This window comes from Gopherus flavomarginatus, chromosome 6 (genome assembly GCF_025201925.1).
Source record: "Gopherus flavomarginatus isolate rGopFla2 chromosome 6, rGopFla2.mat.asm, whole genome shotgun sequence".
Taxonomy (NCBI): domain Eukaryota; kingdom Metazoa; phylum Chordata; order Testudines; family Testudinidae; genus Gopherus; species Gopherus flavomarginatus.
The window spans coordinates 137,733,334-137,752,428 of NC_066622.1; the positions used below are offsets into that span (position 1 = coordinate 137,733,334).

The 19,095-nt window shown below is 47.2% G+C and overlaps 1 protein-coding gene across 15 annotated transcripts in view; it reads left to right on the forward strand.

Annotated features, from left to right (window-relative positions):
• The window catches only part of BTRC (beta-transducin repeat containing E3 ubiquitin protein ligase), a 179,160-nt gene that overhangs the window by 140,593 nt on the left and 19,472 nt on the right, over positions 1-19,095 (forward strand). For all 15 annotated transcript variants that reach the window (XM_050958049.1, XM_050958053.1, XM_050958059.1 and 12 more), the window contains 4 exons: positions 8,448-8,634; positions 11,924-12,020; positions 12,858-12,995; positions 13,611-13,729. In XM_050958049.1, coding sequence (XP_050814006.1) covers positions 8,448-8,634; positions 11,924-12,020; positions 12,858-12,995; positions 13,611-13,729 — 541 coding nt within the window. The remainder of the gene's footprint in view (positions 1-8,447; positions 8,635-11,923; positions 12,021-12,857; positions 12,996-13,610; positions 13,730-19,095) is intronic.

Here is a 19,095-nt window from a genome sequence, read left to right on the forward strand (position 1 = left end):
CTCAAACTGAAGTTGGATCTTGCCAGCCTGATTCTCATTGCACTAGCGTGGCCAAGACAGTGTTGGTTTTTTAGTCTCCTCAGTGTGTCGGTTTGACTGCCCATCTCCCTGCCTCTTTATCCCAACTTACTGACCCAGCACCACAGTCAGATTTGGCATCCAGCACCGAGCAGCCTGCATCTCACAGCGTGGATTCTTCATGGCTAAATTAAGAGGAGGAATGATGTTCGGAAGCTGTTTGACAAGTATTACTTAATAATAGGAAAGCCTCTACTAAGGCTACTTATTTGACCAAGTGGCAGCAATTTTCAGTTTGGTCGCTAGCATGGGGAATTCAGCTCAGGCTGGCCTGCATTCAGGATGTTTTGTAGTACCTGTTATACCTTCAGTTTTCTGGTCTGTCGCTCAGCTCGTTGAGGGTTCTCTTATCAGCGATCCCAGAGTTTCATCTGCCCATCCAACGGAGGTCAAGTTTCTCAAACTCCATGGTGGTGAATTTCTAAGCTGCAGGCCTTAATTGCAGAGCCCCCACACACTCAGATTGTCAGAGACTAAGTGACCCTATGGCCACATCCAAAATTTTTGTTTAAAGCGGTTTCACCATTTGCCCATAACCTCATGTTCTTCTTCGAGTGATTGCTCACATCCATTCCAGTTAGGTGTGCGCGCCGTGCGTGCACGTTCGTCGGAAACTTTTTACCCTAGCAACTCCAGTGGGCCGGCAGGTCGCCCCCTGGAGTGGCGCCGCCATGGCGCCCAATATATATCCCTGCCGGCCCACCCGCTCCTCAGTTCCTTCTTACCGCCGTGTCGGTCGTTGGAACTGTGGAGCGCGGCATAGCTGTCCTCCACGTCCCTAGCTCTCCTTGTTTTTCTATCGTTATCTCTATTGTAGTTGTTAATTAGACTGTTAGTTAGATAGTAGTAGTTAAGTGTTAAGTAGTTGTAAATAGTTTTTCGCCGGGGGCTTAGCCCTTCCCGGCACCCGGCACCGGGCTCATGCCTGGTTCGCCGGGCTTCAAGCAGTGTGCGGCCTGCAAGAAGCCTATGCCCACGAGCGACCCCCACGCAGGACCTTAACAGGCGCCGCGGCAGGAACGGAAGGCGCAGGCACTCGGGGAACCAAGGGGGCCAAAACCAAGGCTCCTCTAAGCCCCCGCCTGGTCCCAAGCCTTCATTTTGAAGGTGCGCCCGAGGGCGCAGTAACAGTTTCCCCATTGGATCCTTTCCCCCCGTTTTCCAACCGCCTTTCTTTTTTCCTCCCGGCGTGGTCCCTAATAACATCAGACCGCTGGGTCTTACGCACGGTGCAGTCGGGATACCGCCTGCAGTTTGTTTCATTTCCTCCTCCCCGCCCCCCTTCCTCGTCCCTCTTCAGGGACCCCTCTCACGAGCAATTCCTTCGGCAGGAGGTGCAGACGCTCCTCCGCAAAGGAGCTATAGAGGCGGTGCCGGAGAACGAGAAAGGCAAGGGGTTTTATTCCCGCTACTTTCTGATCCCCAAGGCCAAGGGAGGCCTCAGGCCCATCCTCGACCTGCGAGAGCTCAACAAGTACCTGGTGAAGTTGAAGTTCCGCATGGTTTCCTTGGGGACCATTATCCCATCCCTGGATCCGGGAGACTGGTACGCCGCCCTCGACATGCAGGACGCGTATTTCCACATTGCTATCTGGCCACCCCACAGACGTTTCCTTCGCTTCGTTGTGGGGTCTCTGCATTACCAATTTGCAGTCCTCCCATTTGGCTTGTCCACGGCCCCGAGAGTGTTTACGAAATGCATGGCAGTTGTTGTGGCGCAGCTTCGGCGCAGTCGTATCCACGTGTTCCCGTATCTGGACGATTGGTTGATTCGGGGCACGTCGGAACAACAAGTCTGCAGCCATGTCCGTGTGATCACCGACATGTTCGCCACTCTGGGCCTCTTGGTGAACACAGACAAGTCCACCCTGGCCCCCACACAAAGGGTGGAATTCATCGGGGCCGTCCTGGACGCCACTGTGGGCAGGGCCTTGCTGCCATTGCAGCGGTTCCAGGCCTTGTCGGCAATCGTGCAACGACTACAGACAGCCCCCCTGACGTCAGTGAGGACGTGTCTAACCCTGTTAGGCCACATGGCGGCCTGTACTTTCGTGACCAATTACGCTCGGCTCCGCATGAGGCCACTCCAGCTGTGGCTCATCAGTCATTACAGGCCGACAAGACAGCCACTAGATATGTTAATCACGATCCCCCAGAGGGTCTTAGATTCTCTCGGCTGGTGGCTGGACCAGTCAGTGTTGTGTGCGGGTCTCCCCTTCCACCCATCTCAGCCCTCGGTGTCCCTAACAACAGATGCCTCAGATCTCGGCTGGGGGGCCCACGCAGGGACCCTGAGGACGCAGGGCCTGTGGTCCCAGGAGGAGGTGCGGCTACACATCAACATGCGGGAGTTGAGAGCGGTCCGTCTTGCTTGTCAAACGTTCTGTCATCAGCTCCAGGGTCGTTGTGTCGCGGTGTTCACCGACAACACGACGACCATGTATTATATCAACAAGCAGGGCGGCACCAGATCCTCCTCCCTGTGCCACGAGGCGATACGACTCTGGGACTTTTGTGTAGCCCACTCCATTCACCTCATGGCTTCCTTCCTCCCCGGAGTACGGAACACGCTGGCGGATCGATTGAGCAGATCCTTCCTGTCACACGAGTGGTCCCTTCGCCCGGACGTCGCCCTCTCCATCTTCCGGAGGTGGGGTTATCCCCGGGTGGACCTCTTCGCGGCCAAGGGGAACAGGAAGTGCCAAGCGTTCTGCTCCTTTCAGGGCAGGGAACCCGGGTCGATAGCGGATGCCTTCCTCATCCAGTGGTCGACCCACCTGTACTATGCATTTCCCCCATTCCCGTTGGTCCACAGGGTCCTTCTGAAGGTGCGCAGGGACAGGGCTCATGTGATCATGGTAGCCCCGGCGTGGCCCAGACAGCACTGGTACCCCATGCTGCTGGACCTGGCCATAGCCGACCCAGTTCCCCTGCCCCTTCATCCGGACCTGATTACCCAGGAGCACGGGACCCTCTGTCACCCGGACCTGCAGTCGCTGCACCTAGCGGCGTGGCTCCTGCGTGGCTGACTGGCTCTGAGCTGCGCTGTTCCACGCCGGTGAGGGAAGTGCTCTTGGGCAGCAGAAAGCCGTCCACAAGAGCGACATATTTGGCCAAATGGAAGCGATTCTCCTATTGGTGCGTGGAGAGAAATCTCCGCCCTATGGAAGTTTCAGTAGCCAACATCTTAGACTACATTTGGTCCCTCAAAGGGCAAGGTCTGGCCATATCGTCGTTACGAGTCCACCTAGCGGCTATCTCCACCTTTCACCCGGGCGCGGATGGTAACTCTGTTTTTTCCCACCCGACGGTGTCTAGATTCCTTAAGGGGCTGGAACGTTTATACCCTAACGTCCGTCCCCCTGCTCCAACCTGGGATCTTAACCTGGTGTTGTCCCGACTCATGGGGCCCCCCTTTGAGCCGTTAGCTACTTGCTCCCTGCTTTACCTCTCTTGGAAGACGGCCTTTCTAGTAGCTATCACCTCAGCTAGACGGGTGTCGGAACTCCGGGCTCTTGTGGTAGACCCCCCATACACAGTCTTCCACAAGGACAAGGTGCAGCTGAGACCACACCCTGCTTTTCTCCCCAAGGTGGTCTCAGCCTTCCACGTCAACCAAGAGATATTCCTCCCGGTTTTTTTCCCGAAACCTCACTCCTCAGGCAGGGAGCAGCAGCTCCACTCGCTTGATGTCCGTAGGGCTCTCGCGTTCTACGTGGAGAGGACCAAGCCCTTCCGCAAATCCCCCCAGCTTTTCGTGGCAGTAGCGGACCGCATGAAAGGGCTTCCTATCTCCTCCCAGAGGTTATCCTCTTGGGTAACGTCCTGCATCAGGACCTGCTATGACTTGGCCCACGTCCCTACGGGCCGTGTGACTGCGCATTCTACCAGGGCGCAGGCGTCGTCGCTGGCTTTCCTCGCCCGTGTGCCCATCCAGGAAATCTGTCGGGCAGCGACCTGGTCATCGGTCCACACCTTTGCTTCCCACTACGCCCTGGTCCAGCAGTCTAGAGAGGATGCGGCCTTCGGATCTGCAGTGCTCCATGCCGCGACTTCTCGCTCCGACCCCACCGCCTAGGTATGGCTTGGGATTCACCTAACTGGAATGGATGTGAGCAATCACTCGAAGAAGAAAAGACGGTTACTCACCTTTGTAACTGTTGTTCTTCGAGATGTGTTGCTCACATCCATTCCACACCCGCCCTCCTTCCCCACTGTCGGAGTCGCCGGCAAGAAGGAACTGAGGAGCGGGTGGGCCGGCAGGGATATATATTGGGCGCCATGGCGGCGCCACTCCAGGGGGCGACCTGCCGGCCCACTGGAGTTGCTAGGGTAAAAAGTTTCCGACGAACGTGCACGCGCGGCGCGCACACCTAACTGGAATGGATGTGAGCAACACATCTCGAAGAACAACAGTTACAAAGGTGAGTAACCGTCTTATTTAGTTACCGGTGTTCTCTCCTAACGCACACTCCAACACGGATGAGCAGAGACCTCACACATTGGATGTGAGACCATGCTTGGCATTTTACCTAGAGAGGACTTCGCTTTTCGGGCCCCACCTCATCTTTTCATCTCCTATGTGGATCTAGTGAAGGGTCAGGCGGTCTCTGTATAGACGATTTCCAGGTGAATAACTTCCTGCATTACAACTGCATGTGAAGTAGCTCAAAAGGTGCCTCTGCTGAGATTACAAGGTCATACATCGAGGGCCCATGCAACATCGATAGCATTCCTTAGAGGTGTTTTGATATTGGATACCTGCAGGACCACGGCCTGGTCTTCTGTACATACTTTTACAAAGCGCTATGCAGTTACCACTGTGTATAGGTCAGATGCAATCTCGGGAAAGCAGTCCTGCAGTGCTTTAAGTAGATTCCAAGCTCCACCTCGTGTAAGTACTGCTTGTGAGTCACCTGATTGGAATAAATGTCTGCAACCACTCCCAGAAAAAGCAGTTACTTACCCGCACTGTAACTGTTGTTCTTCAAGTTGTGAGTGCAGATTTATATTTCATGACCCACCCTCCATCCCCTCTGCATTGGAGTCGCTACTCTTGGTGTCAAGGAACTGAGGGGGTTGGGATGGCACTGCTTTTGAGTAGACAGGGGAAGTGAAGGGCCACATGGCATGAGCACCACTCCTATGGGTACTGGTACAAAAGTTCTCCAACGTTGGTGAGCTGGGCACACACACGCCTGAGTGGAATGCGTGTCTGCACTCACATCTCAAAGAACAACGGTTACAGGACAGGTAAGTAACTGTTTTTTCCTTGTCATTCACTAATTGTATCCTTAAAATAGATCTACCTTCAAACTTCACTTTCTGTGTGGTACTGAACAGATGGGAAGGGCCTTTCTCTAGTTTTCCGCATGTAGATAGCAGTTATTCCATTACTTAAATAAGCACACAGGGGTAACTGTGCATGTATGTATATGCATCAATTTGCGTGTTTTCAAAGTGTGTATATCCCAACGCATGTGGCCTTACTGACAAGGATTCTCAGAGGGGCATGTAGTTTGTCTGTACAGTACACAAGCAGAAATGTCACATGCAGGGCAAGGATTCCGGTAAGGAGAATAGAAGGTGAGAAGCCATGTGAGGAGGCAGAAGGCTAGCTGGACCAGAATTGTGTTTATCTGTGGGCAGCTTGCAAGGACTGCAGCGGCTCTCCTTATCAGGCAATAGTTAAACATTTTTCAAAATCTAAGGGAATTTTCAGAAAAAAACATGACTAACCTGGAACTATGAATATGTCACCTCAACTAGAAAGAACCTACAGGAGAGCTTTGTACCTCTCTCACCAAAACACATGTTAAAAAGCCTGGAAGTTAAGTTCAAGTTCTACTTTATCCCTCTCATCCCCTTGCCCCTCTCCCCCACCCCAAAATGCACCCCAAAACTCTGAAAGTGGGCAAATTCTCATTCAGGTTCACCAGACCACCTACTCTGCCCACATAGTACTGCCTCTTATCCATCAATCAGACACATTTATTAACTTGGAGTAAAATTGTTTGATTTTTATCCTGATGCTGTGGAGGTCAGAGTTAAGGGGTTTTTTTTTGTTTTTTGTCTTTTGTTTTTTTTCCATTTGTAGTAGAGGCAAGGCAGAGGAATTGTATGATGGTAGTTTTCTCTGACAATGATAAGTTTTTGCTCTATAAGAGCGGTCTAAGATCAGTGATCTGGGTCAATTTCTGTGATTGAAATACACGTCACAGCAATGAAAATTAAAAACAAACTCAAGATGGCTCCATTTGGGGACTGCGAGTCAGGGGGAGGTGAACAACTAGAGGGATGATCCGTGAGAATTGATTAGAGATCAGCAAGCAGAACTTCTACAGCGTGAGCCCATTTCTTGCTGTCCTTTCTCCTTCCTTCCTCTTTTCCTCGTGCAGAATTACTATGGAGCTCAGTATATTCACCTGAAACTACCGGTGTCGACTCTAGGGGTGGGCATACAGTGTCCATGTGTGTGTCTGAGGTGTCACTGGAAGCTTCAGGGCATGGGAATGCAAACCGACATCACCTTTCCCCACTAGATGAAGTTTGTGACACATGAATAAGGGGTGGCCAGAGGAAACACTCCCCATCCTGCACCTACTCAGCTGATAAACAGAGGACTTCAGCCTTCAGAACTGTCAGTCCTGCTTCTTTCAAGGAGTTTGTAAAGCTATATGTATAATATCTATGTGTATAAACTGAAACTGTACATTTGGGAATCCTGGTGGGTTAATACTGCAATATAGCACCCAAACCCTGCATCAGTGTAGACACATGTGGGCCTCTTTCTCCACCACCTGGTACCTTGTGTCATCATCTGCATGCTCTTTTTTGCATAGATGTAAATTATACAAGGCATTGGGCAGTGGAAGATTGGGCCCAAAGCATCATAAAATTGTTTCTCTGCATGTGGCTACATTTTAAACTGTTGCATTAGGAATAAGAGAAGGAATCAGGAGCCATGCTGTGTTATTTCATTTCCATGGATGAGGAGCCAGTTTTGAGATCTTTTTTAACTTCTCTGTCTGACACAAAAGCTAGAATAGATAGTGTCCTGTGAACTCTCATAAGAATCAGCTGATACATGCCTCACTGTCCATCTGCTTAAGTATGGACATGTGACACAACCATCCCAATTCATTTACTGCTTCCTACTTCTGTGCTGCTGACAAATGGGGCTCAGTCTTTGAGACTGTTGTAATAAGAATAAGAAAAGAGGAATTTAATCTCACTCCGGATGTTTAGTGGATTCGTTAGGGAGAGGAGGGAAGTTGCATGTAATACTGATCTGGCATGCTTGCTCTTTGCGGGGCAGAACTTTGTGCTTGGGGGAGGGCGGACTCCTCTGAACTACAGCTTCTGTGAATTCTCTGAAATGTGATCTGTGAAGAGCAATAACCCCCTCACTGTTGCTGTCTCACTTGTGAATTAGAACAGCAGCCAAGAGAAGCTTTATTAGTGCAACCATGTTATTTTATAGGCATCTTATTCCTCTGAGGCCTCTGTGCAGATTAGGTTTGAGGGGGTGGTAGAGCATTTTAATGGATAAACCCATCCACTTTAAACAACACAGGATGAACCCCCCACTGTATTCCAACATTTTATCCTATTATAGATCCACTGGGGTGTTAACCAGGCTATTGGTCCAGTGCCCTTTTATTATTTTGAGTCAATTGTCTTCCATGTGACTGCAGAGCTACTGAAACACAAAGCAACCTTTCTGGTATTCACACTGGAAAATGTTTGCAAATGACACCATGTCAGTGTACGCTTTCTTCCACCTCCTGAAATAAATGATACCAGCAAACCTGCTTCACTCTCTCCCTAGACTCTCACTCCTCCATGCATCTGCGTATCCTTCCCCCCTCCCATGTCTAAAGGTACCCTACCCTTCTGGGTACACATTGGGAATATATATTTTTTTCTTCATTACGTTCAAAAGCTACTACTTTAGCAAAAACAGCTTTTGAGCCGTTGGAACATGAGAACAGCTGTAGCAGCCAGATGAGAAATAGTCCTAATATAGAGAGATTTTGGGGGCTGCATCGCTGAGTTGGAAGTGCCATCCATAGACTATCCCCCTAGTGCTAAAACCCATAGAAATAAATTGGAATAACTTCCTGGATTCTTTATTATTTTTAATGCCTTGTTATGTTTGATCCAAAACAAGTTGGGAAAACACTGTTTGTTCCTGAACTTAGCAGCAAATGCTCTTCTGTGAATGTGGTCTAACTCTGTGTAGAGAGGAATGGATGAACAGTGATGGGGAAGGGACTGCATCTCCATAACAGGCAAGGGGAGTTGTTTAAACTGTCTTACGATCTCCTCAATGACTAACGCTCTTTTTTTTTCCCCTCCCCCGCCAGCTCGGGGTTTGGATCACATTGCCGAGAACATACTGTCGTACCTAGATGCCAAATCGCTATGTGCTGCCGAGTTGGTGTGTAAGGAGTGGTACCGGGTGACATCGGATGGCATGCTCTGGAAGAAACTTATTGAGAGAATGGTCAGGACAGATTCGCTGTGGAGAGGGTTGGCAGAGAGGAGAGGATGGTGAGGGAACTGCAAATTTAGCTTCTTACCCAACTGGGAAGGTGGATGGTGTGTGTGTAATGCTACCTTTGTAGTCTGCCCCTGTTATTTCTAGTTTGACATTTGTTTGCAGCAAAATTCGGGGATTGGAGAGGTTGGTCATTTTTGGTTCTACCACCAGTTTTTGGCATGTTTTTTCCATACTCATCTCGTAGATGCTCCAGTATCTCAGTAATGAGGGAGAGATAAAAACTTAGAATCCGTACACCCAGCCTCTCATTCAGTTTCATATTAAGAAGCTGCATATGCCTAGGAAGGGCAATAAACTCATCAGCAGTTCAGAACAGAAAAACATTTTTAGGATTAGGAGCTGGGGCATGTGATATGAATTAGTGTTTCCTCAGCGGACTTTTGCTTTACGCTGTATCTGTGCAATCCTCAAACTGGAAGTCGAGGGTAGGTACCGTGGAGAGTAGGGGACTCTAGAAATGCAGATAGATTAGTTAATAATCAGCTGGAATAGCCTTTCGAGGGTCTCGCTTGAGTTTGAAGCTGCTCTGTTAACACTTCATTAGAACTTTCCCTCTCTAGGGTAAGCCCTTTAATACATAATTTTCTTTTCCGAGGGTGTCCCCAGGATGTTAGCTGCAAAAAAGCTGGGTATGAATATTTCATAAACAAGATAAAAGTGACAGCTTTGGCCTTTTAGTTGCTATTAAAAAGAAAAAAAGATACAAAGTTGCAAGCAAAAATTCTGTTGTGTTTTGAAGTTAATTTTGTTACCCTGTTTGTTGCAGATTATAAAGACAAGTAAATCTTGATTATGAACTGTCCTTTTAAATACTATGCAAATCTCCTTCCAGGAGCATAGTGATTATCAGAAGTGTTCGGTACCCCTTTTCGTGACAGTATTAGCTGCAGATACAGGCGGAAATGTTAGAGAAACCCCATGATTATCTCTAGTCCTATAGTTCATTCCGTATTTAGAATTTTACGTTGATGCCCATTGCTGATGATATGAGTATTTGAAGGTCAGCAGTAGACCCTGCCTCCGCCATCGTCATGCTGCACCCCCAGGATTGCACTGTGCCCTGTTTAAGTTGGTTGCAGGATGGAATTCCCCAAGCATGTACTCCCAGGGAGAATACTCTCTGATGGGGGGAGGAGGTTAACCCTAAGAATAGTTGGGTGGGGAAGAGAGGCAGGCAATATCTAATTTAACTTGGGGATCTGCTGTATAGCACTTCGTAGCTTGGAGTCAGTGCTTTGGATGGCACAGGGAAATGAATAGATGGGCAGTTCAGAATGATAGATGACTGGTCTCATTCGCTTATAGCTCTTCACTTAGCTCAGTGCATGGACCACTTGATTTCATCACTTGCTTCCTGGTACCTTACATTAGGAGAGCCCAAACTCTGCAACACAAAGGACCACACTGACCACTTGCCAGGAATGAGTGGGGCCACATGGATTGGCACAAACATTTATAGAAAATTTACTATTAAAAAAAAATAAACCTGTGCACTGTTTGTGTCTGTCTAGATAGTGACCAAAATACACTCAGTTTTCTGGTCATCAGAACCTACAGCTGATTGAGTTCTTTTTACCCTATGGTAATATACATAGAGAGAGAGAGAGAGAGTGTACATGGTTACATGTCCTTGAGGCTTTGTCCTTGGGGCACCCCTGCAGTGTCCCATTGTCCTCAGTTGGGGAGGAGACATGAAATAGTTTCTTTTATAAGAGAAAGTCTTGCATGAGAGCTCACCTGAGATGCAGTGAAAATTCCAAGCACTTCTTTAGCTAAACCACAATTGATTCTATTTGAAGGCCAACCCAGATGTAACCTAAATATTCCAAGGTCTGGCTCAAGCATTCTCCCCACTTCCAAAGCACGTACTCCCCAGGAAGTCTTCAAAACATTGCCCTTGTGATTAATCTTCACTCTCCTTAAAGCACTCCACATGTGCAAATACTGTACCAACTACTCTCTGCAATGATTAGGACCTGTACTCACAGTTGCCTGCTTGCATGCATGTGCCTACCTGGTCACATGCACACATCCTGGAGAGTGAAACTGGAAACACGAACCTTCATTCCAGTGCAGTTAATGGCTGATACTTCTTATAGTCTAAAAATCTGCAGGCTTCTAAGTGTGGAGCTGAAAACTGCTCTGCCCCAAAACATGTGTTTAATCTGATTTCTTAGGGAATTTAAATATATACCGTTCCCCTTGTGTGCCTTTCAAATGCTTGTTTAGCACTATATTGTGGTATTGTCCTTGTAAACTAAACGCTTCAGATCATTTTTGTAGCTTTTCTGATGCAGGTTTCATGCTACGTCTAGCTCAGGCCCAAGCTGTCAAGGTGTACTGTAGTTTCAAGGTATACTGTGAGGAAGGGACAGGCAAGAAAGGCACATGCAGATCTGGAACAATTAATCATGCTGTAATGGAGTAGTGGCGGGGAGGAGCAGAGAGCTGGCCCAGTGTAAACACCATGCCTCTGATGCCAGGATTACACTCCGAGGCATTTGTGCCTATCTCCACTTTGCAAGGCAAGTTGCCAGGCAAAACAGCAGTTAGTACGCCCATGGTGGGGTTTACTAGCTTCCACACCGTGTTTGGTGACTTCTTAACTTCAGGATGAGGAATTAAAGTTCTTTACACAGCAGGAAGTGATTGCTGTTTACTGAATTTTTTTTGAAGCAAAAATCTAGCTTGGGATATGAGTATTCCAAATCTGTGTTGAAATGAGGAAGAGGCCACTAATGAAATGTTGCTTACCAGAATCTAGCAGCAGCCGTAAAATGTCCATGTGCCAAAGCAGATGTCACTCCCACTAATGCAGCTTTCAAGCCTTTGGCACGTAACATATTTTTTGGGGGCTGCCTCCCTTAGTTTTCTCCCATTGCTGGCCTTCCCTGCAGCACCTCCTCCCCTCCCCCTTGGCAGCTGTGAAGGTTTCATCCCCTTCTTTTAAAAGTGACACACATAATAGATACACAAGCCAAGGGACGTATGAACCACTATTACTCACAGCCTGGGCAACAGTGGCTTGTGCCCTGTATACATAACACATTTGTAATTCCCTAGGTGTCTGCTAATACCCGTTTTGAATTTGTCACGTATCCACATACAACCCAGTCACAGTGCAGGTCAAACAGTGCTTACTGAGTTCACCATGCCTGAATGCTAATCAGTCCCCTGCCCCTAGAGTCAGCAATACATCCAGTAAAGTACCTTAGAACCTTTGCCGAACACTGCTGAAACATGGACTGTGTTGAATGGGAAATGTTTCTTGTGTTCCAGGGGACAGTATCTATTTAAAAATAAGCCACCTGATGGGACTGCCCCACCCAACTCCTTCTATAGAGCACTTTATCCAAAAATTATACAGGACATAGAGGTAAGAAACAAACATTTAATTTTATGTGGTTTTTAACTTTGATTTGTTAAAATGTCAGCAAAAACCCTCACACTGGTTTTGATAAACGTTGCACATGGCATACATATGTTTTGCCCCAAATTCACATGTTTTGGAGTTATCACATAAAGTTCAAAGGGCTTAGTGACTCCCTTCCCTGAATGTAAATTGCATGAGCAGTCAGACGTATTTCAGGTAGCAGATTCTGGTGAATCTGCACAGTGTACAGCCGGACAGCATTCAGGTGTTTCATGGCTCTTTCTATGAAAAAATAGTGAGGCCTAGTGAGAGGTTGTGGTGAGGTGCCAGAGCTGAGCCAGGGAGACCCAGGCATTGCTGGAGAGGACACTCCGTGAAATTCAAAGAGAAGGGCATCAAACATGTGGCACCACTGCCCCATAAATGGTTCTGTGCAAGGTACCACCTCTTGTATATTCTTGAACTCTTCATTGCAGGAGAGGTGCTCAGCTGCTCTGATCACAGGGGCCATATAACCACTAGCAAGATGTAGGTGGATACCACCTTTCACTCTTCTTTAGTCACTGAGCGTCCTCCTGGTGAAGGCTCCACAGAGTCACAGAAGTTAGAGATGGAAAAAACCTTTTAGTCAGCTTGTGCATCCCCAACATGGCCCATGCAACAGCATTCCCCATGCTATATTCTCCAGCTCTTCGTCATTATAAATGACTCTAGCAACAGTGCCCCCATAGCCACTTCCCTTGGGAGACTGCTGTGTCATCTAATGGGCTTCCTTGTTGGGAAATGTAACAGGACTTTCTCTAATTTGCTTCTCTTTCTTCTCTGCTCCCCATCCCCAAGACAATAGAATCAAACTGGCGGTGTGGCAGGCACAGTTTACAGAGAATCCATTGTCGGAGTGAAACTAGCAAAGGGGTTTATTGTTTACAGTATGACGATCAGAAGATAGTAAGTGGCCTGCGAGACAACACTATCAAGGTGAGAACTCCCCAAGGTGGCCAAGCTAGGGTGTGTAAAGCAGGCTTCGGGAACAATCTTGTGTCCTAATTTCAGTGTGGGAGGCAGCAGTTGGTAAGAGACTTTTTAGAAGGTGCCCTAGCCCAGCGGTTCTAAACAGCTGCTCCATGGACCAGCGCCAGTCCCTGAGATCTCCCCAACACAGTTTAGGAAGGCAGCAAGCTTGTCCCTTGTGTCCAAAAGGTTAAACACTGGACTAGCCCAGGCGAGTTTTTCTTTGGTACACACAAGCTAGCCTTCCCCCAGCAAGTGCGTAAACCTGGCAAGAAATGCTCTGCTTCCTTATAGAATGGACTTTGCTAGCAGTGTTATTGGTCCTCCCGTCATTACAGGCTACCCTGTTCCCTGATGAGCAGTGTAGAGCCTGTATTCATATTAAAGCCAGCGAGATTAAGAATGTTTTATATTGCACCAAAGCGCCTGTGGAATAACAAAGTGCATTCTGTGCTACTAAGGACGCTCAATCCACAAACAGTGTGTAATAAAAACCGAAACAGCCAACCCAGCAACATGCACCATTTCTACAGTGATGAACATCTTACTTACCAGGCGGTTTGTGACTGTTTGCCCCTGTAGATCTGGGATAAGAATACATTGGAATGCAAGCGAATTCTGACTGGACACACGGGTTCCGTCTTGTGCCTACAGTATGACGAGCGGGTGATCATTACTGGATCTTCTGATTCAACCGTCAGGTACGTACTTCTGAAACTGAGCTTTGTGCTCCCAGACGGTACTGAAAAGATTTTTGTTTTAATTGTTCTCTGTTCAGCCTTTTTCACTGAGTAGTTCCAGTGAACTCCTTTCCAACGAGAAGCCCTACTTGTTTAAAAATCAATTTTCCACTCAAGTTTTGCTGCCTATCACAGGGAAATGGAAATAAGCAAAGGCTGGAGATTTCCAAGCTGGATTAAGGAGACTTTTGTGAATTTTTACTAAGAATTTGCACATCTCCTTGGGATAGAGATTTTTAAAGACTTTGGTTAGGTTTTCAAAGCATTGTAGGGGTTTTAGCCACACCTCTTCCATTAGATTTAGCACAAGATACCTGGCTACATCCCCTGTGTGTCTTCAATAAATTTCAACTAAATGTTTACCGCTCTGTGACCTTGTTCCCGTCACTCATCACCATGCTGCAGGGCTGGACAGTTCACGTTAGAATCTACTCTCCAGATGGGAAAGTCACTAGGCGTGGTTCAGGAGACTAGAGTGGGCAAAATTGTAATGATTTCACTTCACGAAATGAAAATATCTGGAAATACCCGTTCAGCTGGTGAACTAGCAGGAAGGGACGGAGAGGCATTTCTCCCTTGGCTGGGGAGGAGGGCTAGAGCTTGGCCAGAAGAGTATGTCTCCCTGTGCTGGTGTGGGTAGGAGGTCCCCTCTTTCTGCCTGAGTATGAACTATGCAGCTCCAAGCAGCACTGTTGGAAGCAGGCCCAAAGCTACGGCGATTGCCTTTCCTGCAGCATTTGCACTCAGGCGCCTGTTGCGGTGGCTGCAGGCTCCTCTCTGCGGTTGCCTAAACTCTTGTTGAAGCCACCAGTCAACCCCTGCATATTGTACACACAGGTTTGTGGTGCTAGGAGTTCTGTTGGTTCCTGCTATTTGCATAAAACCAGAATTCATGCCACATCTCTTACTGGGACATTTAACCAGCACTGAGATTGGCTGGGGCAGCATTATGTTTAACTCTGAGTACAAAAGAAAAGGCTGGTCTATGTGAAAGACACTGTCGTTTCCCAGTCCATAGTGGGCAGGTCAAACTGCAGGCTGGGTCCTTGCCTAGGATACTTCATTTCAATAAACAAACTAAAGAAATACAACCTAGATGGAGCTACTATAAGGTGGGTGCAAAACTGGTTGGAAAAACGTTCCCAGAAAGTAGTTATCAGTGGTTCACAGTCATGCTGGAAGGGCATAACGAGCGGGGTCCCGCAGGGATCGTTTCTGGTCCGGTTCTCTTCAATATCTTCATCAATGATTTAGATAGTGGCAGAGCGAAGACACTTATAAAGTTTGTGGATGATACCAAGCTGAAAGGGGTTGCAAGCGCTTTGGAGGATAGGATTAAAATTCAAAATGATCTCCACAAACTGGAGAAATGGTCTGAAGTAAATAGGATGGAATTCAATAAGGACAAATACAAAGTGCTCCACTTAGGAAGGAAGAATCAGTTGCACACATACAAAATGTGCAATGACTGCCTAGGAAGTAGTACTGTGGAAAGGGATCTTGAGGGTCATAGTGGATCACAAGCTAAATATGAGTCAACAGTGTAACACTTTTGCAAATAAAGCAAACATCCTTCTGGGATGTATTAGCAGGAGTGTTGTAAGCAAGACGCGAGAAGTAATTCGTCCGCTCTACTCTGCACTGATTAGGCCTCAACTGGAGCGTTGTGTCCGGTTCTGGCACCACATTTCAGGAAAGATGTGGACAAATTGGAGAAAGTCCAGAGAAGAGCAACAAAAATGATTAAAGGTCTGGAAAATATGACCTATGAGGGAACATTGAAAAAATTGTGTTTGTTTAGTCTGGAGAAGAGAAAACCGAGAGGGGACATAACAGTTTTCAAGTACATAAAAAATTGTTACAAGGAGGAGGGAGAAAAATTGTTGTTCTTAACCTCTGAGGATAGGACAAGAAGCAATGGGCTTAAATTGCAGTAAGGGCAGTTTAGGTTGGATATTAGGAAAAACTTCCTAACTATCAGAGTGATTAAGCACTGGAGTGAATTGTCAAGGGAGGCTGTAGAATCTCCATCATTGGGAATTGTTAAGAGCAGCTTGGACAAACACCTGTCAGGGATGGTCCAGATAATACTTAGTCCTCCCTTGAGTGCAGGGGCTGGACTAGACGACCTCTCGAGGTCCCTTCCAGTTCTGTGATTCGCCGCTGTATCTATAAATGTGCACTGACCTCAGAGGCTCAAGGATGGAACACTTGTAGCCCTTAAGAAAGAGGGCTTCATCCAGTTGGATATACAGATGGACTTTAACATTTCTCCAGTACAAAATCTCAGGCACCCACCTGCCCAGGTAAATCATTAGATCACCAGCTCCTTCTCAGTTTGGCAGCCCTTTCTGTATACTGCTGATTTTCTAGAGGCGCATTTCTGTAGGCCACGGCCTTCGTTCCTTTGCATACTGGAGTGAGATGTCTTTGTGCTCTCCACCATAGACTGATGTCTGTCAACGTAGCCTGGGACTCCATGATTTTTGTTAAATTGGTTACCCACAACTACTTACCAGTCTCTCTATCTGTGCAGGGCTTTGGGACAGTGATTCTTGACCACTGGAACATGTGCCAGTAGGTGAACTTCAGGCTGAGATCTTTAGATTCACTTGAGCCCTTGTGCATAGCTTCTAGCCCCTACCATTCGGCTGAATGCTTTATAACCTGTAATAAAGTGTGGGCTGTTTATGGATGAAAGTAAAGGTGCATATATGCACATGCACGCATAGTGCAGTACACCTAGCTCCCCAGGAGTGCAAGAGAAAGGCCTCCCCCGAAGACTATATCTGCTGCCTAGCTCTTGGCATTTTTTGAATGTCTGCTGGATGGTGTGATATTCTTAGGTCGTTCTGCAATGTGAGGGTGTGATTTTCACAGGAGGGTTTTGTAATGCCAGTGCCTGGTTCTCACAGAGATGCTCAGATAACAGCGATGAGCACTGTAGACATGCCTGTAAATAAATGCAGTGAGAAGGCATGTGTTTTCCGTACCTTTGTGCAGAGATGGGAATGTTATAAGTTATGCTTTCAGATTGAAAAGAACGGGCACAATGAAAGTGTAAATGTAAGACTCCAGCTGCGATGTGTGTTTTCACCAAATCGCATTTCTGTTGAGGAGCAGTGACTCAAAGGAAGGTTGGAGTGAGCTCATCCCCTCTTCCTTTCTTACTGTTAAATTTTCCAAGCCAGCAATATTGCTTATCTGGGACTCATGCAGAGCAAATTTTGCCTTTGGTAAACACCAAAGGTATCCCAACACAGCAGCTAGTGTAGTTCACAGCATGACCATGGTGGTACAGGCAGCGCTTCAGACTACCCACCTGAATACGTACGTGCCCTGGGAGTTGGGTGAGTTTGTACTCAGGTGGCTAGCCCAAGCTGCTGCCTAGGCCATTGTGGCCTCACTCCTATTTTCAGCATGCGAGCTTGAGCAGAGCTGGCGTGTCTGCCGGACTGCACTAGGAAACACCCTCCCAGAGCTGTGTGGACATATCCCAAATGGCAGATGTAATGCTGCCTGCAGTGACTCAAGAGCATGGGTACCAACCTCCGGGCATCCTGTCAGGAAGCAGGGCACAAGCCCCAAATTGGCTGTGCGTTCTATACTTAGATTTAACCAACTAAATATCAGAGAGAAACTCTTCAGGCTCTGTAACAACCAAACATGGAGTCACAGACAGTCCTCTTGGGTGCTCTGATCCAACTCCCCCGCCAGCTGAGCGTGCCTTTGTTTTACAACAAGGATCACAGCAATATTTGGATTACTCCGTCCCAAAGGACCAGTCACTTAGTCCAGGTCAGTCGCACCTTAGATCTCACTGACTATGCTGGTAGCCAATCCTACAATAAACTACCTACAGATTTATTAGGTAGGAAAAGGAAACAAGGTATTTACAAGGTTAAAACAGGTAAACATAGATGTATATATGTGTTACAATCTTAAGTGTCAAAAAGTAATAGAAGCTTCTATAATCAGCAAGCTCTGTATGACCTTTAGGGTAACCCAGGCTGGGCAATGGGGACCTCTTATGTATGCCTAAAAACCTTGCTGCCAGAGTCCAAGCAGCACAGAGATCCAGTTCCTTCTTGTTAGGGGTTATTTATTCCCTTCCCCACCATGTGCTCTGAGCTGCAATCTCAGCTGATGGGAGGAATCCACTTACATGGCTCATCTTCATGGAGGGTGGGGGGATGGGATGGACAACAAACATTTTTTGTCCTCTTTATCGTCCCACAGTCGTCTGTCGATGGACCTTCGCTGTGGGACAGGGCCTAACACTTTCGGTTGCAGATCAGTTCTTCACACTAGTTAATGTCTCTCTCCTGTCTGGTGATTCATGGGGTCACAGAGCCTCACAATACAGCCTTACAATAAAGGATTCAGATGCTATAAGCGAGATTAATGCCGGCAGCCACTCACAAGCATTCAGGAAAGTCTAAATACATTCTTACAATTCTAATACTTATTTGAGAAGTACTGACACACAGATGATGCAGACTGATTCCAGGTATATGTTTCTCAGTGTTCAGTTGAGACATGGGGACCTGCTCTGCCCGCGTCACAGCATTTTCAAATAAGCTTGCCCTGTGACAGGAGGGAGGCCTCCAGAGCTGACTAGAAGAGCTGTAGCTTTAAGAGGAGTTAATGGGAGGTGGCATGCACTCTTCAAAACCCGCTGGTTTTTAGGACTGAGAGTTGCTGCAGCCCAAGTTTCATGATGGGTTAGAGCACACAAAGCAGACTAGGCATTGTTACTGTAGCATATGAAGCAACCCTTTGTATTTCATAAACATGAGTGACATTTCTTCTCTCCTGCACATCCCTGCCGTGTTTAATTGCAAGCTTCGTTAAGGGAGGAGGGATTCAATTTCCACAGCCTTTTGCTATTTGCTAATACAGCCATTATGCAGCTGGAGTTTAGCGTAGCTGGGGTTCAGGGTATGGTAGTGCTGCAGGAAGCTGCTGGAAGGGATTTTGCCTTGAGGTAAATACCTTCGCAAACAATGCACTGAAAGGAACTCTGTCATTTTTAAACTTTAATATCCCCAACTCACGTCATAGAAGCTCTTTAAATTGAGCGTGTATCTGATTCTTTTAACCACAAGTTATCCTTTGCGTGTAATAGACTTTGCCTATTAATGGTCAATTGACATAAAAACTCTATATTAATTTGTGCTTTATCAACACATTCCTGAAGTGTTGTAGGGTTCCTTTGTGTCTGTTCAGGATAAATAATTTGCTGCTGTTAGAAACCAATCTAATCCAATAGTGTAATTTTTTTAATGAATCTTTTAGATTTGCTTACAAAGAAAAAGCATACTCTG